Below are 19,324 nucleotides of genomic sequence, written 5' to 3'. Positions count from 1 at the left end.
CTTTTATGAAGAAATACTTGTTTTACTTGGTTTGACAGTGCGTAGCGTTCAAGAATTCGTTTACAGCATCTTTAGCAATGACAATGCAGTTATTATTCATGTATTTGATTCCCAGACAAATTTTTTAAGAGGAAGCTTTAGCTCGCGCCCAACTCCGACGCTGCTTATTCAAATACATGTAAAACGCAGAAACGCTTTTCTGTGATAACCGCGGGATCACTTTTAATGAAATTTGTTGCATTTGAGAGAGGAAGATAAATTCTAGTGTCTGTTGGAAGCGCAATTTCGATTTAGGGCCTGAACTTCGCTCAAATATATTGAAAAACGCGAAAGTCCCCCCCCCCCCCCCCCCAGAAAAAGATAGAAGCACGACGTTTACAAACAAATAGCTCTGCATAAAGGACACATGTCGCTTTTCAGTAAACAGCATCTATTATAACAGTCAAAGCGGACAAATTCGGCGTGTCAATTCTTATCTTACGTGAAGGGGTTAAGTTGTGTACAAGGATACTGCGAAAGCCGTAATTCCATAATGTTAAATTTCTTGAGATTCACGTGTAACATAGAAATTTTGTCCGCTGTAGATGTACTATTAGGTGCAATTCACAGAATTGTGATATCATCTTTCATTGCTGAGTTACATAGTTTTAAGCTTGATAGTTCAGATTTCTGAAAATTTGCGATTTTGGTGAATTTTTATTAAAGAATTGACAACGTAAACGAAAAATTCGAAACCAACAGTCACGAGAATTTAAGTTTTTCTTTCAAATGCAACAAACCTCGTCAAATTTGGTGCATTGGTTGCCGAGAAAAACGAATTCTTCTTCTATATGTATTTAGATACGTGTACCCGAGCTAAAGCTTCCTCTTAAGGAGGAGACCGAGCTGCAATGTGAGCCCCCCCCGAACGAAATTTCTGGCTACGCCACTGGTATGAACGATGCATTTTCTCTGAGTGACTATCATTGTGCTCTCCATTCTCTGACTATGCACAACTGGTGAATATCGGGTTGTTGCTACTGTAATAAATACCATGAAAAAAAAAAGAACTCGTGGCTGAGTGGTAGCGTCTCCGTCTCACACTCCGGAGATCCTTGTTCGATTCCCACCCAGCCCATCTTGCAAAATGTTTTTATTTATGAATTGCCTTCCGCCATTTTTCGCTCACGGCCGACGCCGACGACACCGGCTTTTCTGCGACACGAGCTCCTTAACGCTTTCGCGTTAAAATGCTCGGGTGTGCCATAGGAGGATGCGCTAAAAGCGTGTTAATTGTCACTGTATGAGGCAAATCACACAACTTCTTGTATTCTCTTCATAATTCATAATTATCTAGAGTTCCATAATAGTCTCCCGAAGCCTTCGATTTCTAGAAAGAATCCGCCTCCATTCCACCCTGTAAAAGTTGACGCACAGCGAAGCTGTTGCCGACGTTAGACAAGACGAACGTCACGGGCGCACGCACGTGCGCGGAAGTGCAGCCTACATGCTCATTCCTCTACGCCCTTCGCTAAGCACAAGTGCATTATTGAACCAATCAAAAATTTTTAACGTAAATTGCGTCGGAGAGAGAGAGAAAGTATAGAAAGGCAGAACTCGTAAAGTACGGCTTACACACAAGCTTCAGGCATGATAGTTTCGGATTGTAATTCGAATATACTAGAAAACATATTTCTGTTATGTGGAAACTCAAAGACAGCCCTTTTCCAGCTGCCGTTTGAGGACTGTCTGATTGACCGCGGCCTCTAGGTGGAGGTACGGTTTTTCGACAGTGTTTCCTATAATGTTGATTACGGTCGCAGCACACACTGTGCGACAGACGCAACTGGCAGAGCGCACACGCATCAAGGACAGAGACATTGTGATCACACGTACGTCACGCGCGCACGCACGTGTGCGGAAGTGCAGCATACATCCTCATTCTCCTATAGGCCCTCCACCGAGCGCATGTGCGTTAATGAACTCGAATTTCTCACAGTAAATAAAGTAAAAAAATTCCTAAAGTACGACTTACCCACAAGCTGTAGACGTGCTAGCTTCGGATTATCATTAGAATATATACGAGAGTAACGGCATCGTGACTCGGCGACATCGCCAAGTGACGTAATCTGATGACGTAATCGCGTCATACGTGACGTCACGCAATGACGTATTCGTCAAGCGATGATGTCGTCTGATGATGCCGTGTGATGCTTCTTGCAGAAGCAGCACATAGAGCGCCTCCCGCCTCTGCTCACTGTCTCCAGGATCGGCCCACATTTTTGTGTGAGCGCCGCGCGCGGACACGAAAAATCCCGATCAACAACAGATTCGCTGTACAACATCTAATAAATAAATTGTAGAGTGTTCTCGGAAACGTCCGATTCAGGAGGGGCATTTAAGGTCTTACCTATATATTATATGTGATTTTCTTGTTATGTGATTAGCATTCTTAAGGCACTTCACGCACTTTCCGGGGCTATGTATGTTTGTATCTATATTTCTAACTGTTTTGCCGCCTATTGGGGGCGAGCTCCACCACTGGAAAAGCTGGCGCCACCGTCTGCGTGACGTGGCATGAGGGATCACGTGGACACAACGGCCGCGTCGGCTGCTTCAGAAGCGCCGAATCGAACTGAAAACGAAAATTTAAAGTCCAACCTGCACTGCGGTTCTGATTAAGTGGCGAGGTGTTCCCGCCTTGGGTATCTGCTTGACAGCATTTGAAAGTACTATAACAGGTAGTGGCTGCTTTTGGAGGCGTGCAGCGTGGTAGGTTACTGCTCGGTGCTGATGTGCCGGACGTACGCATGGGAGCCTGGTGTCAGCCTTATTCACACGTACCCGCATAGCAAGAAGCTGCGTGAAGCTTGGATCGCGAAACTTAAAAGCGGCAATCAGCCATCGGCTACAATTCAGGTGTGTATAAGCACTTCCTCGAGGAAGATTTCTGCTACGGCGTCGGAGCTGCGATGTTCGGTGAGTAGCAGAAAGCGCGCACTGAGACGCTCTCCCGCTCTCGGATGTCATGAAGCTTTGATTTGTGAACTTTTTGATGCTAGATACTGGAAAGTTCACTAGAATGGATAGGGAACGGTAAGAAGTACATTAAAATGATCATGGCATATGCTCATGTTTGTGTTAGCACCAAAGAATGAATGTACTCGATAACGTATAACTATTCCAATCTGTGATTTATTTTTCAATCTCCTGACGGCAAATTTACGTAACCACCGCTGAAAGCATCGGGCGGTAACCCACCGCGTCGTTTGAAAAGCCCAATGAAACGCGCTCCTCGTTTATAGGAGGTCACTTTTTTTTACTTTCAAAGCGAATAGCATTGCCTACATTGAGCAGATTTCATTATCGAATTGGCTGACAAAAGGCGAGGAGCATGCTAAAGTGGAGAGGGATTCGATGGGGCCGAGCCACTGCACTGAAAATCGATAACCGGATGAAGAAGGTGGTGCCGGCGTCTGCGATTGGTCCGCTTTCCCTTACTTAGCTGGCGGTGGCTGGTCGGAAATCGTGGCGGAATGCAACGGAAGCTTAAGAATGACGCTAAAACGGATTCTCATCAAAGAAGAGTTGGCAGAACGAGGTCGTAAACTTGCCTAAAGTGCTCGAAAGCGTTACATGGCCACGCAAAAGGTTTTATTATACGCAAAGAAACCCATGCTCTCCGGCAGGTGCGAGTAGCCAGTGCCTGAGCGATCGGCGGCAGCCATCTTTTATTCCTTTCGGAACGGGGCAGCCTGCAGCTATTCAGAAGAAAATTAATTTTGTTCGGCATATTAATGCATCTTTAACACGTACACGTCAGTATGACGCGGTGATTTTTTGCAGTTTTGTGACATAGCGTGACAGGTAGGTGAAGTGGGTGCAGCCCGAAAACTTTTGACCAGTAGTCGAGGGCTAATGGCGAGAAGACGTGGAATCAGAAATAACAATTTTTCTTTTGTTCGGTCCAATCATGCATAATCAGTGTGTACACGACATATCAGATGGGGAGCTATCACGGTTTTCGTCATATAGGTCATATTTCCATCGAATCTCGGCCTAGTCATAAGGTTATCGTACACTACTGCCCGAATCAGAAACCAGAACTTTTCTCAGACGATGCTTGCGCCACGAAAAAAAAAATTCCGTAATCACTAGGGCAGTCTCCGCGCTCTTCTTATCAATGCAGAAATTTGCTAGATCGTCTGCATAGACAAGAGCACGAACTTCAGTGAATCATTTGAAAGCAAACAGAACCCTCTGAAACTGTACTCCTGAAGGATACGCACGCAAAGCGGTCCCAAATACAAACAAAACAAGTGGGGAAATTGGACCCTCTTGTCTGACTAATGACACAGGATGAGTAGACTCTGAGAGCCATTAACCACCAGCTTAGTCGAGCCAATCGCACGCAGACTTCTCGTGTGCCAACTACAACTAGTTCTTTGAGACTATTGGAGCGTGTGTCTCTTGCCTATTTCTCCACTTCATCCCTCGTGGCAGCCATGGAGCTACTAGCTTTGAGACGTCTGCACCACCTTCGGGGTCGGACCACATTCCCCAGTCCTTTCCTCGTAGCAGCTCTCGCCAAGTAGACGCAGTGCGACCGCCTTTTGAATCCGCCTTTTTCATTTTCCTTTGCTGCCCTCTGCCGCACGCCCCTGGAAACGTTTTGGAAGGGTGCCGGGGCTTTCGCCGGTTGATTTGTGTACCTGCGCCCACGCTGAGTGCGCGTCAGTTTTGCGTTTCGTGGATCGCGCATCATTATGAATGGCTTCTCCGGGGCAGAATGTCGTTCCTGGAAGCCATGAAGCACTCAATGACTACTGTGTGAGCAGGCCTGAGTGCGCTGTTGTGTAAACAGTGCGGCCATGCGGCCGATAAAGGCACGCTGAGTTCCCTTTGCCGACACAGAGGCCTTGTAATTTGTTGTCGAGGATTTCTGCACTTGGAGCTCGCTTTTTGTATTCTTTTTAAAAAATAATTTAGACATTTTGCATATTCAAGAAGTGTTCGAGTGCAGCCTTCTGCGCCGGATTTATCAAAGCGGTGCACTTGTTTACATCGACATTTACAGACACAGATCCTTGTTAGTGTCAAATATTGTGGAAAAGGTGCATCACTGATATGAAATTATATCAAAACGTAGCAAAACATACATATCTGCGCATATGTGCCGCGTTGTTCCACCCTGAGACGAGTCAATATGAGCGGCCGAGCCACTTGAACAATGGCAACTGTGATCCAGATAACATATTACGGGCTGTTTATTTATTGCTGATTCCCGCTTTTCTTTAAGAGGAAACTTTAGTTCGGGTGCTCCTAACTCAATACATGTAAAATGAGTATTCGGTTTTCTCGACAACCACTGCACCAAACATGACGAGGTTTGTTGCATTTAAAAGAAAAACTTAAAATCTAGTGACTGTTGGTTTCGAATTCTTGATTTACGTCTTCAATTTTTTTACTAAAAATTGGCAAAAATCACAAATTTTCAGAAAACGAAACTATAAAGTTTACAACTCCGTAACTCAGCGATGAAAAATGATATCCCACTTCTGTGAACTGCACCTTATAGTAGATCTAAAGCTTACAAAATTGATATGTTACACATGAATCTCAAAAAAATTTGCAATGTGTAAATACAGCTTTTTCAGAACCCTTGTACACAACGTAACAAATTCACGTAATATATAAATATACATATCGAATTTGTTCGCTTTGAATGATCTAACGGATGCCGCTTACGGAACCGCGATATTGGTTCTTAACGGAGAGCTACTCTTTAAACTTCGTGCTTCTATTTTTTTTTTCAAACTTTCGAATTTTTGAAAATTCTTTCAACAAGATCCAGGCCCTAAATCCAAATTCCGCTTCCAACAGTTACTATAATTTAACGGTCTCGCTCAAATGCAACAACCTTAATTAAAATTGGTCCAGAGATTATCTCAGAAAAGCGTTTTTGCGTTTTACATGTATTTGAATAGGCCGCGTCGGAGTTGGCCCCGAGCTAAAGCTTCCTCTTATCTCCATCATACTTATTAAGCCCACACCACACGTACGCTTGAGGACGCGCGCAAGCTCGCGTTTACGCGCTTAGCGCCTGCCGCGCCTCGCGAGGAATGGCGGTTTGCATCCACAAGGACGCGCGACAGCGCGCGCTCACTGGACTCACTCACAGACGCCTTGGTAGACGCCGATTCGTACTGTTATTGACAGTATTTCAAAACGCTTCGATATATCATCATCATCAGCAGCAGCAGCAGCAGCAGCAGCAGCAGCAGCAGCAGCAGCAGCAGCAGCAGCCTAGTTAAGCCCACTGCAGGGCTAGGCCTCTCCCATACTTCTCCAACTAGCCCGGTCATGTACTAATTGTGGCCATGTCGTCCCTGCAAACTTCTTAATCTCATCCGCCCACCTAACTTTCTGCCGCCCCCTGCTACGCTTCCCTTCCCTTGGAATCCAGTCCGTAACCCTTAATGACCATCGGTTATCTTCCCTCCTCATTACATGTCCTGCCCATGCCCATTTCTTTTTCTTGATTTCAACTAAGATGTCATTAACTCGCGTTTGTTTCCTCACCCAACCTGCTCTTTTCTTATCCCTTAACGTTACACCCATCATTCTTCCCATAGCTCGTTGCGTCGTCCTCAATTTAAGTAGAACCCTTTTCGTAAGCCTCCAGGTTTCTGCCCCGTACGTGAGTACTGGTAAGACACAGCTGTTATACACTTTTCTCTTGAGGGATAATGGCAACCTGCTGTTCATGATCTGAGAATGCCTGCCAAACGCACCCCAGCCCATTCTTATTCTGATTATTTCAGTCTCATGATCCGGATCCGCGGTCACTACCTGCCCTAAGTAGATGTATTCCCTTACCACTTCCAGTGCCTCGCTACCTATCGTAAATTGCTGTTCTCTTCCGAGACTGTTAAACATTACTTTAGTTTTCTGCAGATTAATTTTTAGACCCACCCTTCGGCTTTGCCTCTCCAGGTCAGTGAGCATGCATTGCAGTTGGTCTCCTGAGTTACTAAGCAAGGCAATATCATCAGCGAATCGCAAGTTACTAAGGTGTTCTCCATTAGCTCTTATTCCCAATTCTTCCCAATACAGGTCTCTGAATACCTCCTGTAAACACGCTGTAAATAGCATTGGAGAGATCGTATTTCCCTGCCTGACGCCTTTCTTTATTGGGATTTTGTTGCTTTCTTTATGGAGGACTACGGTGACTGTGGAGCCGCTATAGATATATTTCAGTATTTTTACAAACGGCTCGTCTACACCCTGATTCCGTAATGCCTCCATGACTGCTGAGGTTTCGACTGAATCAAACGCCTTCTCGTAATCAATGAAAGCTATATATAAAGGTTGGTTATATTCCGCACATTTCTCTATCACCTGATTGATAGTCTGACTATGGTCTATTGTTGAGTAGCCTTTACGGAATCCTGCCTGGTCCTTTGGTTGACAGAAGTCTAAGGTGTTCCTGATTCTATTTGCGATTACTTTAGTAAATACTTTGTAGGCAACGGACAGTAAGCTGATCGGTCTATAATCTTTCAAGTCTTTGGCGTCCCCTTTCTTATGGATTAGGATTATGTTAGCGTTCTTCCAAGATTCCGGTACGCTCGAGGTCATGAGTCATTGCGTATACAGGGTGGCCAGTTTTTCTAAAACAATCTGCCCACCATCCTTCAACAAATCTGCTGTTACCAGATCCTCCCCAGCTGCCTTCCCCCTTTGCATAGCTCCTAAAGTTTTCTTTACTTCTTCCGGCGTTACTTGTGGGATGTCAAATTCCTCTAGAGTATTCTCTCTTCCATTAGCGTCGTGGGTGCCACTGGTACTGTATAAATCTCTATAGAACTCCTCAGCCACTTGAACGATCTCATCCATATTAGTAATGATATTGCCGGCTTTGTCTCTTAACGCATACATCTGATTCTTGCGAATTCCTAGTTTCTTCTTCACTGCTTTTAGGCTTCCTCCATTCCTGAGAGCATGTTCAATTCTACCCATATTATAGTTCCTTATGTCAGCTGTCTTACGCTTGTTGATTAACTTCGAAAGTTCCGCCAGTTCTATTCTAGCTGTAGGGTTAGAGGCTTTCATACATTGGCGTTTCTTGATCAGATCTTTCGTCTTCTCCGATAGCTTACTGGTATCCTGTCTAACGGAGTTGCCACCGACTTCTATTCAGACTCCTTAATTGTTGTATTCATATAGGAGATTGTGGCCAAGTACTGCACCAGGGTGGCCAATACTGCTCTGGTGACGAAGTGCGTTACCGGTTCTGGTCACCGGGGTCAGGCCGCTCTCCAGGCCTGTTTGTGCAATTTTTAAACACGCGGATTTTTTTGTATACGGTGGGAAATTGCGCGGCACCGGGATTCGAACCACGGTCCCCTTGCACGCGAGGCGGATGCTCTACCTCTACGCCACCGCTGCACCCCTGCTAGTTTTGCTAGCCACCAATGAAAGGCGGCAACTACCTGCTCTTCGTGCAGTCCAAACCTGGACTGGTCGCTTTCTGTTTTAAAGAGGAGTTGCAGTCTTACGCTATACGCGCATTTTCCGCACGGCAACGACTTCGAGCTAGCAGTGGAGTTTCAACGCGGTACATGGCACGAGTGCTTGCAGCAACGCACATCCGAACGCTTATTTCTTTTTCTTTTTTTTTCGGGCGACTTTTTTTGCGCGCGACCCTTCCAAAACGTTTCGCGACTAATCCGCTAGGGCAGGGGGCATGCGCCGTCGCGCCATGAAAAGATGCGGATTAGCGCAGGGCGTAACGGTCCAGGTTGTAACATTTCTTTGCCGGAGTACAAAAGATGGGTCTTCATGCCATCGCCGTCAGGTTGTCGTCGTCGCCTTCCTACTGTCATCCCACACACGCACGCTGGCGTCACAAACACGTTCGTCTACCTGCAGCAACGCTTCGCAGAACTCCAAACGATGCTGCATAACCAGCTACTTACACAACGTTTGCATAACATCGCCATACAATGCGTGGAATCGGCATATTTTTTGTTTGCCCTTTTGAAGGTGAAGCTGGAGATGACAAGGTGGCCTGATGGCGACGCGATAGGCAACGTCCTCATGACAACTACGGCCGCTGTCGTCGTCAGCGAACGGAAAGGACGCACACAGTAAACTCAGTTTCACGTTTCAAACGTCTGTCGCAGTAAATAACATAACGAAAGTGGTCTCGCTGGGTGGTCGTTATCGCTCGCTTCTGAAAGAGCTGTCGCAGGGGTTAGTGGATTCAAATCTCGCGGTCGTCCCCAAACTCATTCCTTGTTTTAATTTTAAAGCGATGTTTTCTTAGCCTCTTCCGCCCTCTTTGGTATTCATTTCTAACCGCTATTATACCGTACTTAGACAACGCCGGAGAAAAGAAAATGCCAGTTATAATAACCGGATGTTCCAATATTCACTCGTCGAAACCGAAAAACGCGCAGTTTTCCGAATTGATGAAAGAGGCCTTCGGAGTGACGCCACTGTCGAAAGATTCCATACCCAATCCGAGGTATGGAATCTTTACGAGAGAAATCGTTAATGCAGAAGCCGTCAAATGCACATTATAATGCAGGGTTCACAGGCCGATACTAAAGTGCGCTATCATGCATGCAATTCGAAGCAACGGACACATCATAATTAAATAGCTACAGAACACGTCCTAATTCGCAAAGTATAGCGATACAACATTGTGCATACCATATGTGTGTGTTTAATGCACCTTTCTTACAGCTAAGAAAGCTTTGCTACATGGACAGATATCGAGGATGCGTCCTGACCGAAATCTTTAACATCTCTTGCACTGCATTGTTCATTTTAGTCCTTATTCAGAAGTTCTTTAAAAAAATAATTCAAAAATAATTTTCATATTATTTTACATTATTTATACATTATTTATACATTACTTTACAAATTATACATTATTTGCAGACAGGACACGGCAGGACATAGCATGAAGATGGCATTGTGCTATAGACGGACGCTGTGCCAGTTTTCGTGGGTAGGAGCAGAATACACTCAAATTTCCCCCTACGACCAGTAAAAATATGCCAGGTTTCAAGCAAGAGGCACCACTAAAATCGCCTAGGGTCTTTGACGGGTAAACCGAGTTGAAGTGCTCGTATTTGGACTCACTGGAATGGGGCTCGAAATATGAAAATGAACGCCATCGCATACATTCAAAGAGCGTATACCACAGAGGAAAGCGTTTCCTCCGTAAGCCTCCCCGCTTGTGTGCTTCTTGAGGAGGTGTCGTCTTCATCCTCTGTCGTTTCAAGTATTACAGCCCTGAATAAGAAGCAAGGTAATGTAAAAGAAAACAAGAGCAATCTCGGCTGCTATGTAGCGTCCAGCCAAGGTTGCGAGTGTCCCCCTGTGCACTCGCGGTACATCAACGGCGGCCGCACCTCGTTCTCGCAGGATCGGTTTTGTGGCCGCTCGGGAGGGCCACCTGTCCGAAGTCCTGTCGTACGCACACGCACGGAGACTCACCCCGGTGCCAGCCCTGGCTCTTAACGTGAGTAGGGGTGCGCCGCTGGGCGCCGGCAAGCCGTTAAGAGCGTGACGCTCGTTGTGCACTGCAGTGCGTCCTGTCCATCTGCATGGTGTCGCTGGCTGACATCGGCAGCCTGATCGACTTCTTCAGCTTTGCGGCTTGGATGTTCTACGGGGCCACCATGCTGGCCCTCATCATCTTGCGCTGGACGAAGAAGGACGCGCCGAGGCCCTACAAGGTACACGCGCAGCAGCAGTATCGCATAGCCCCGCCTCTGCATGCAGGAAGCACTTTTACGCGCATGTTTGCATCTATTCACACGCAAATCAGTTGTTCTTACCAACCATCACAAGCACAGCAAGGAACTCCGGCGCTGCCAGCGGCAAGTAGCGCCCCTGTATATCTTTATGGTGCCAGGACATGCTTCAGACGCGCGCAGGTCTTTGGTCGATATTTCATACTCAGCTTTGAATTTTGCCTATACAACGATAACTATTAAAGGCTACTTTAGCTATACTTTAGCTATACTGCGTGTCCGCTGCAAAAGTACACTATAAGCAAAAAATAATCCGATATGGGAGTAAATGACTTGTTCTATAGCGCATTCCCCGATGGGAGGTTAATATACTCCGGTTAGGCGGAGTAAAAATTTTATTCCCCTGCTGAGCGGAGATATTGGATGGACTTATGGGAGTATATGTTTACATCCGTCGGGGAGCTTTTGCAGGAAGCTATGGGAGTATATGTTTACATCCATCGATGAGCTTTTGCAGGGAACTATGGGATTGTATGTTTACCTCCATCAAGGAGTTTATGCAGGAAATTACGAGAGCATATGTTTACATCCATCGAGGAGCTTTTGCTAGGAATTATGGGAGTATATGTTTACGTTCATCGAGGAGCTTTTGCTAGGAACTATGGGAGTATACGTTTAGATCCATTGAAGACTTTTGCAGGGAACTATGGGAGTATATGTGTACATCCATCAAGGAGTTTTTGCAGGTAACTATGGGAGTATATGTTTACATCCATCGAGGAGCTTTCGCAGTTAACTATGGGAGCATATGTTTACATCCACTTAAGAGATCTTGCAGGAAACTATGGGAGTATACGTTTACATCCATCGAGGAGCTTTTGCAGGGAACTATGGGAGTATATGTTTACATCCATCAAGGAGCTTTTGCAAGTAACTATGGGAGTATATGCTTACATCCATCGAGGAGCTTTTGCAGTTAACTATGGGAGCATATGTTCACATCCATTTAAGAGATTTTGCTGGGAACTATGGGAGTATACGTTTACATCCATCGAGGAACTTTTGCAGGGAACTATGGAAATACTTTTTTACATTCGAGGGAGGTTTTTCAGGGTACCATAGGAGTATTTCTTTACATTGATCGCGGAGGTTTTACAGGAAGATATGGGAGTATCTGTTCACATGACTCTGCTAGTATGCCGATTTCAGAATTTTCAATATTGATCTTCCGCACTGGGAAGTACACAATATATTTGTTTCCAAGCTGGGAGATGCAAACAAAAGTAAGCGAAGTAGTGTTCTTTAGAAAATAAATTTATTGCATAAGCACATAGCAAGGAAGAAATGGACGACACAAGCACAATCTCTCAACTGGTTTTTGATTCTTTCTTGTCCATGTGTTATTTGCGCAAACCACATAGTACGAATAGAAAGCAACTCATCCAGCTACAGGTTTAAGCCAAGACCCTATGAAGTACATCAAAAATACATGGAAACCTCCCAACCTGCCTAAACAAGGTGCAATACAGTCATTGTGGAAATAACATAGTTATAGCAGAGCATTCTGTGACATACCTAGACTTTGTGGTACAACATACGGTAAAGCAAAGAGTAACGAGGACGTCATTTCTCATTAATATTGGCACGCGCGCAAGAGTTAAAGCAGTAAAAACTGGGGAAGACACCAAAACATTTATTGCACTTCAAAACTAAATGATTAGGAAAATGATAGTTCTGGTAGGCAGTAACAGTGCCATTTTTACAGTAACAAGCTGACAGAGTGTACTAAATAAAGCAGAGTCGACCTTTGCTTTTTCCCCATACCACCGAAAGGCAAACATGGTGGCTAAGAGAGTCATCAGGGACGGTAAAATGTTCATTCTATTGTACACCGATTTTAAGAGCGGGTGAATGTGCGTGCCCTTAATAGCATCACCCCATCACAATTCCTTGTACAGACTCACTCTAGGCTGTAGTGTATACATTGCAGAGCATGGATCAAGCCCTTAGCTCCGAGCATACATCATGCTTAAATTTCCTAACGCAGTAACAGTGAGAGAAAAAGCAAAGTGGGCAGAAGAACAAAAAGGGAAAGTGCCAAAATAATGACAACTAAGCTTCTGACACACACACGCGCGTCGCTGTACCAAAAATGGTATTTAAACTCCCGTGGGGAGTTTCCACTCACGTGACCTGAAACTCCTTGGGGAATATAATCAGGTCATGTCGTTTTTATATTCCCTTCCTAACCACTGGGAGTATAATGACGACATATGCCGTCTTCACTCCGATATGACGGAGTAAATGATTGGGGCATGGGAGTTTTTGGGGCTGATAAGCCGAGAAAACTCCCATATCGGCCAATTGTTGCTTATAGTCTAACATAACGTTTATCATCACCTTAGTTTGGCAGAAGTCGCCTGAAAACTAAAGCCGAAGCACCGTATCTTGCAGGGATTCTTTTGCTCCTATTCTATTTTCATATCATATCCGTCCCGCCGAGTGGCTGGTCCCCGCTGTCGCAAGGGCGCAACTTCGTGTGAGCCAATGAAAAAAAATTGAAAGTGCAATTTTTTACAAAACACGGCAGAGGATTCAATCCCAAACCCGCGACGCGTGAGCTATTGTGCGGTCGTTGTTTTTTAAGCCAATTATCCTAGACTCGGGTGACACTTGAGGCTTTCGCTCAATCGCCACTCTACGTTCTTATATATGATTTTTTAAATGTAAGTCACGGCGCATGTCCCTTGTGTTTCTGTATTTATCCAAAATTTGTTCGTTATAGCTGTATACACAATAATCAGGGTTGCCAGATCGCTCGAACCACAGGTAGCCAAATTGGCCTCCGCAGTAGCCCAAATGTGGCCAACAGCGAAACTTTTGGGTAGCCCAAAAGTAGCCAAAAAGCCTTGTCTTTTTGTGAAGTCACTTCTTAAGCATATTTAATTAATTTTCGGCAAGAATACCTACATTTTAGTTTTTCCATGCATGACCACGTATGACCTCTGCGCGCATCGTCACGGACGCCATGCGGTACGGAAAAGAGATGCTGCACAAGCGCAAGAAGTGCAAAAACGCAGGCATACAGGCAAATTCATGATAAGGCAAATGCGGTCTTCATTGAAAATGCACAGTTTTATTTTCCCAGAGCATTAAAAAATCACGAAAAGAACAACTGACAAATAGCACCGCGCGATAAACACGCTAAGCAATGGCATGCATTCAGGCGTTCAGTATTATTACTTACAGCTCGTGACAGTTTCGGTTAACACCACACAATGCACTAAACAAAAAACTAAAAAAAATGCAAGACAAAGTCTAACACAATAGATGGCGGTTGGTACAAAATCTAGTACCATATATAGACATAAACAAAGTATGCTACGATTAAGCATCACGAGCTTATTACGAAGTGGAACTGCTTGGCCCGTACAAATGCCGGAGCTGAAATGGGACAACAATTCTTGGCTCGGTTTAAAATCCTTGCAGCAGCGTCCGTTCCTGGCCAGGCCAAAATTCACGCGGAGGAGTGCTACCAATGTCTCGTTCGACATTCTATTTCGAAGGGTGGTTTTAATGAGCAAGACTTCGCTGAACATTCGTTTGACAGTAGCATTTGATACGGGTAGTGATAGCAAAGACAGGAGGGGGTTTGGAATTGTGTAGGGAACGGATGACTGGTGGCTGTGGGGCAACGGAAGAGATATGTTCTAAATTGGCGTTGGAGCAGGGGCAATTTGGGCAGGAAGGGTCCGAGCGAAGTGCCACGTAGGCGCCATGTAGCAGGCAGAAAATTCGGCAAATTTCGGTTAGGTTGAGCTCGGTGTTCTCCCTTCGTTCTGGCGCCGAGGTCACCCGCGCGCACCGTCAACGGGAGCTAAACGCATTGCATGCTTAAAACGTAGGACGCCGAAAGCTCACACGTGGAGGCGGCAACAGTTCGCTGGCGCACCCGGGTCTACGCGGATTCCTGAGGCCAGCTTTCTATATTAAAGTTACCAACAGGCCGCGATCCTTGACCTTTTGACATGCATATGTGTTCTCTAACATAGAACTTGCAAATTTTGAATTTCTAGCAGACGCGCTCAATTTCTTTAACCTGCTGTCGTCCGCATTTTTATTCCAGCGTGCTTTTCATTTGTGCTTAAGTATTTTAATTTTTTTTACACAGGGAAAAGATATAGCCCAAAAATAGTCACATAGCCAAAGGGAAACTTCTGACGCCAACTCGGACAAAAAGCTGCCCAATTTGGCTATTAATAGCCCAATCTGGCAACCCTGATAATAACTACAAAGCGTGTGTGTAGCCATTAAGCTCAGATGCCGTGGTATTCCAGACTCTACAGTATTAACAAACTGCCAGTTTTTGAGATTGTTGCTGTGCGTGAGACGTTTGGTAAATACATTCTCAGGGTAAAAAGTACATAATAAACAGGATGGCAGCTTTACTGTCTTCGAACATCAGTGGAAGTAAATTCGTCGGCTCTTTTGCGCAGGTTCCCATCGTGATTCCGTGGATCGTATTGCTGTTGTCCATCTACTTGGTGGCGGCGCCCATCATCCAGAACCCGCAAGTGGAGTACGTCTACGCGTGCCTTTTTATCGTCTCAGGTCTCCTTTTCTACGTGCCATTCGTCCACTACAGGCTCCGGCTTGGCATCATGCGTACGTATGCCCAAATGCGCGCTAGAGTTGTAATCAGCATGCATATACAGGCTTATGTCTGTATACAGGTCTCACTGAGAGACCGTAAACTGCCTTGAGTTCGTGGGCTAATGCGTGTGTGTTTCTTTTCTCAAATTCTCTCACATTCTCTCTCATCTTTCGAATCTGGATTGCCATGCCAAGCTTGTAGCTATGCTAACTTCTAACGTTAAAATTGAATTTCTTTTCCCTTTGTGTGCCCAGTCAATAGTTTTTGTGAAAGCACCGACGTTTTATTGCCTCGATACGAAAAATTTGGCTGGGTAGCATGACGCTGGCAACACTTTGTTCGCGACAGGTTACCGCACAATTATCGGCAGCGATGACAATTAAGCAGTTTTGGCCTTTTCGTCCAGCAATGAAACGTCGCTCCCGTGGACATGAGCGAGCAGTGATCTGGCAATCATTCTCATCGTCCGTGTTTTCCGAGCAAAAAGCAAGTCTGCACGTGGACGCCATGTGCGATGAGTACATATATCCATTGCCAATCATTAGTGGCAGAGTGCACTCACTATAAGTAGAGTTACTTATTGTGGAGTAACTATAAGGTTACCGTGTCCGATAGCTATATAGACGTTCATGCCTGGCTCAAATGTAAATTTCTTGTTTGTTTGCCTGTTCGTTTGGTTGTTTTTACGTTTGGACACATTGCAGGGGGTCCATAGAGGCGGTAGGGTGGCAAAAATGGAACCATGGGCGCTATAACGTAAAGCTATTCCAAGTGTTTATATTCCATTTCTGCAGTTAGCCCTCCAATATTCGTAAAATAAATTTTGGGCCACCCCCACTTCGCCTGTCTGTCACGCGACGTCAAGGAAACCGCGAGAACTCCATTTCTGCTATGAAGTGTATACCAACTGATTATGTATGATTAGACGAAACGAAAGAAAAACATTTCTTTCCCATTCCACGCCTTTCACGCCTTTAGGCCTCCGTTATTGGTCAAAAGTTTCCGGGTGGCACCAACTGCATCTGTCTGTCACGCGACGTCATAGAACTGCAAAAACTCTCTACGTTAGAATGAAGTGTACGTATTAAAGATGCCTTAAAATGCCGAACAAAACTGAGTTTTTTTTCGGAATAGAGGAAGGCGGCCCCGTTCCGAAAGGAATACAATATCGCTGCCCGTCGATCGCTCGGCACAGGCTACGCAGAGCTGCCGGGGAGAATGGATTTATTTGCGTATAACAAAAACTGTGTGGCAGTATAACGTTGTCAAGCCTTTTAGACACGTATACGACATCGCTCTGCCAGCGCTTTTTCGCTGAGGATACGTTTTCGCTGAGGAAGCGATAATTGTTTCGCATTCGTGCGCTGTCGCTGAGGCCATGTGCGGCAAGCCGCCGAAAGAGCCGTCTCGTTTCTCTAGAACAAAGTGCTCCGCGAAAAGGATCAATACAGTGGATTGTGTAAATTTGCCACAGTTAATGACCCTATAGATGCTTGAAGGAGTGGCAGAATCCAGCTACGAAATTGTTATGAATTTTTTTTCCGGGCCCTCCCTTGATGTCGTGCCCAATGATGATATGTCGACGCTTGAAGGTCTCGCTCGTGTCAGAGCGCGCACTCCAGAAGTGGGACTAGGCTCAGGCGATGAATCGGGAGACGACAGCGTCACAACTACGAATGGCGCGCTTCTTAGCAAACCTTCCGAAGGCCCGTCGATCAAGGGGCTTCGTCAAGTAACAATTACAGGTCCCTTGTTTGGATGGAACACGACCTATGCCCTCAATGCTGTCAAATTGCCAGGGTTAATATCCGTAAACTATGTAAAATCTATGAATAATTAAGAATCATTATTATTATGTAACAACAACAACAACAACAACAACAACAATAATAATAATAATAATAATAATAATAATAATAATAATAATAATAATAATAATGCTTATCATCCATCACAGTGTAAGTGCTGCCCTCAGAAGCAGCTTACAAGGGACAAGAACCACCTTTGTACAAAGCTGTCTGCAGCAACAGTCAGAGAAAGAAATTACAAAATAGCAGTAACGAATTTGACGAATTTCAACGAAGTGCGCTCACTGTGTATTTCAACAGTCATGCAGAGGAAATGATGACGTCCGTAATAAAATGTACATTGCTTCTTTTTTTTATCCATTCGCAGGGAAATTCACGATCCTTGTACAACTGGTGCTCAACGTAGTGCCCACAACGTACAAAGACACAACCCAGGATTAGGCTACGACGGCATCGTCCCACGTGGACGAAGGGTCCCTACCCTGTACAGTTCTCCCGATACAAGCACGAGGCGGTCGGCGGCAGAGGGCAGACGTCGACTGTGTGGATGGTGCCCGATACGAGCACAGGACGTTAGGGGGCAGGGGACGACGACTCCGCACGCGCGGCTGTCAAACAGGGCGCGCCTGCAATGGACTCTTCCGAATGGACTCTTCTTCTGCTAACCGGTGACGTCGGCAGTGCTCAGACATGCATTTTGTCTCAAAGACATAAATGAACAAGCAGCTATCCCGTAGGCCTTCAGCGAGAAAGATATATCGCCTCCCCCCCCAATCATTCTCCGCTTATTTTTCCACATATCCCTTTATATATTACCGTGCACGTCATGTGACGTACGAAGCAATCGTGATGGGCAGCCTGCGCCGAGCCGGTTTTTGTGCAACATTACAGAACAGAGTCCTTTGAAAGGACCGTCCTTTCTGCGATAGTTGCTCTTTTTACACTTTGTGAAGAAAACAGGAAGCGAGAGAATTAAGCGACTGCCAGCTGGACTGAATTAAAATTATGGCCCTCTTCTACTGATGTATGATTTTGCTTTCTTTCTTTTCTACGCTTCTTACGTTGCGCTCAATCGCCACGAGATCCATCCGAGTTATCCCCGGGTTTCGAAGTGACACTTCGGAGAATTAAAGTTACGGTGGGCGAAAAGATTGCAGTGCACTAAGTGACCTGTTTTGAACATTACACCGTCGATCACTTTCCTCACATTGCCTCGTTGAGGCCAGTTAAAGCCGAAAAGCACAAAAGAAACCATTCAATCTTCGTCATGCAAGCTGCTTATAGGAACTGAGACGTTCATATACCCGCCGTGGTTGTTTAGTGTTTAGGGTGTTGGGCTGCTAAGCAAAAGGTCGCGGGATCGATTCCCGGTCACGGTGGCCACATTTCGATGGGGGGCGAAAACACTCGTGTACTTAGATTAAGGTGCTCGTGAAAGAACCCCAGGTGGTCCAAATTATTCCGGAGTCCCCCGCTACGGCGGGCCTCATAATAAAATCGTGGTTTTGTCACCCCATAAAATATTTTTTAACGTACGTATATGACCATATAGGGTCATTTATGTAGGTCTAGTTTTTCGTATCTGAACGACCTTTTTGGAACTGTAGTTCCGAAAACGTAATTAAATCACGAGTTTCCAAGCGTCCGGTCGTCTAAATAACCGTGTAGGCACCTTGCAATGATTTGCACAAATGTTCGAAGTATTCTTCGCAAACTTGGTGCCATTCAGAGCCTGCTTATTACAAGGGAATCAAATATTGCCCTTCTTACTAAAACTTGTCTCAACCCATCGATTGGTTACGCGGTAATTCTGTAACTTTGTCTAAACTTCTTTATGTTCCGATGTGACTTAACCCACAAAAGTGTGGCGGTGGGCTAAGAGGTGCTCACGAAAGTCTTCAGTCCGCTGAAATAAAGACAGCTACGTCTCTAGAAATCCTTTTACAGCGAAGCTGTATATGGCTAGCCCATTCTTTCGTCCGTCTGTCGTCTGTACGCCGAAAACTCCTCGGGCGCAACCCCGAGCGCATGCGCAAAAAAAAAAAAAGGAGAAAGAGAGGCGCGCAATTGGTTGCGCCAGTAGTGACGTTGTTGCTCTCCGTCGCAGCCGA

The 19,324-nt window shown here is 45.4% G+C and overlaps 1 protein-coding gene across 1 annotated transcript in view; it reads left to right on the top strand.

Annotated features, from left to right (window-relative positions):
• sbm (L-type amino acid transporter sobremesa) overlaps positions 1 to 18,236 on the top strand; it is a 144,264-nt gene extending 126,028 nt beyond the window's left edge. The window contains exons 10-13 of the mRNA XM_050195080.3: positions 10,420 to 10,516; positions 10,584 to 10,733; positions 15,248 to 15,416; positions 17,581 to 18,236. Coding sequence (XP_050051037.2) covers positions 10,420 to 10,516; positions 10,584 to 10,733; positions 15,248 to 15,416; positions 17,581 to 17,654 — 490 coding nt within the window. The 3' untranslated portion in view covers positions 17,655 to 18,236. The remainder of the gene's footprint in view (positions 1 to 10,419; positions 10,517 to 10,583; positions 10,734 to 15,247; positions 15,417 to 17,580) is intronic.
• The last annotated feature ends 1,088 nt before the right edge of the window (positions 18,237 to 19,324 follow it).

This window comes from Dermacentor andersoni, chromosome 1 (genome assembly GCF_023375885.2).
Source record: "Dermacentor andersoni chromosome 1, qqDerAnde1_hic_scaffold, whole genome shotgun sequence".
NCBI lineage: Eukaryota > Metazoa > Arthropoda > Arachnida > Ixodida > Ixodidae > Dermacentor > Dermacentor andersoni.
Note: the sequence above shows the minus strand (reverse complement) of the source record. Positions and strands in the feature narration are given on the sequence as shown.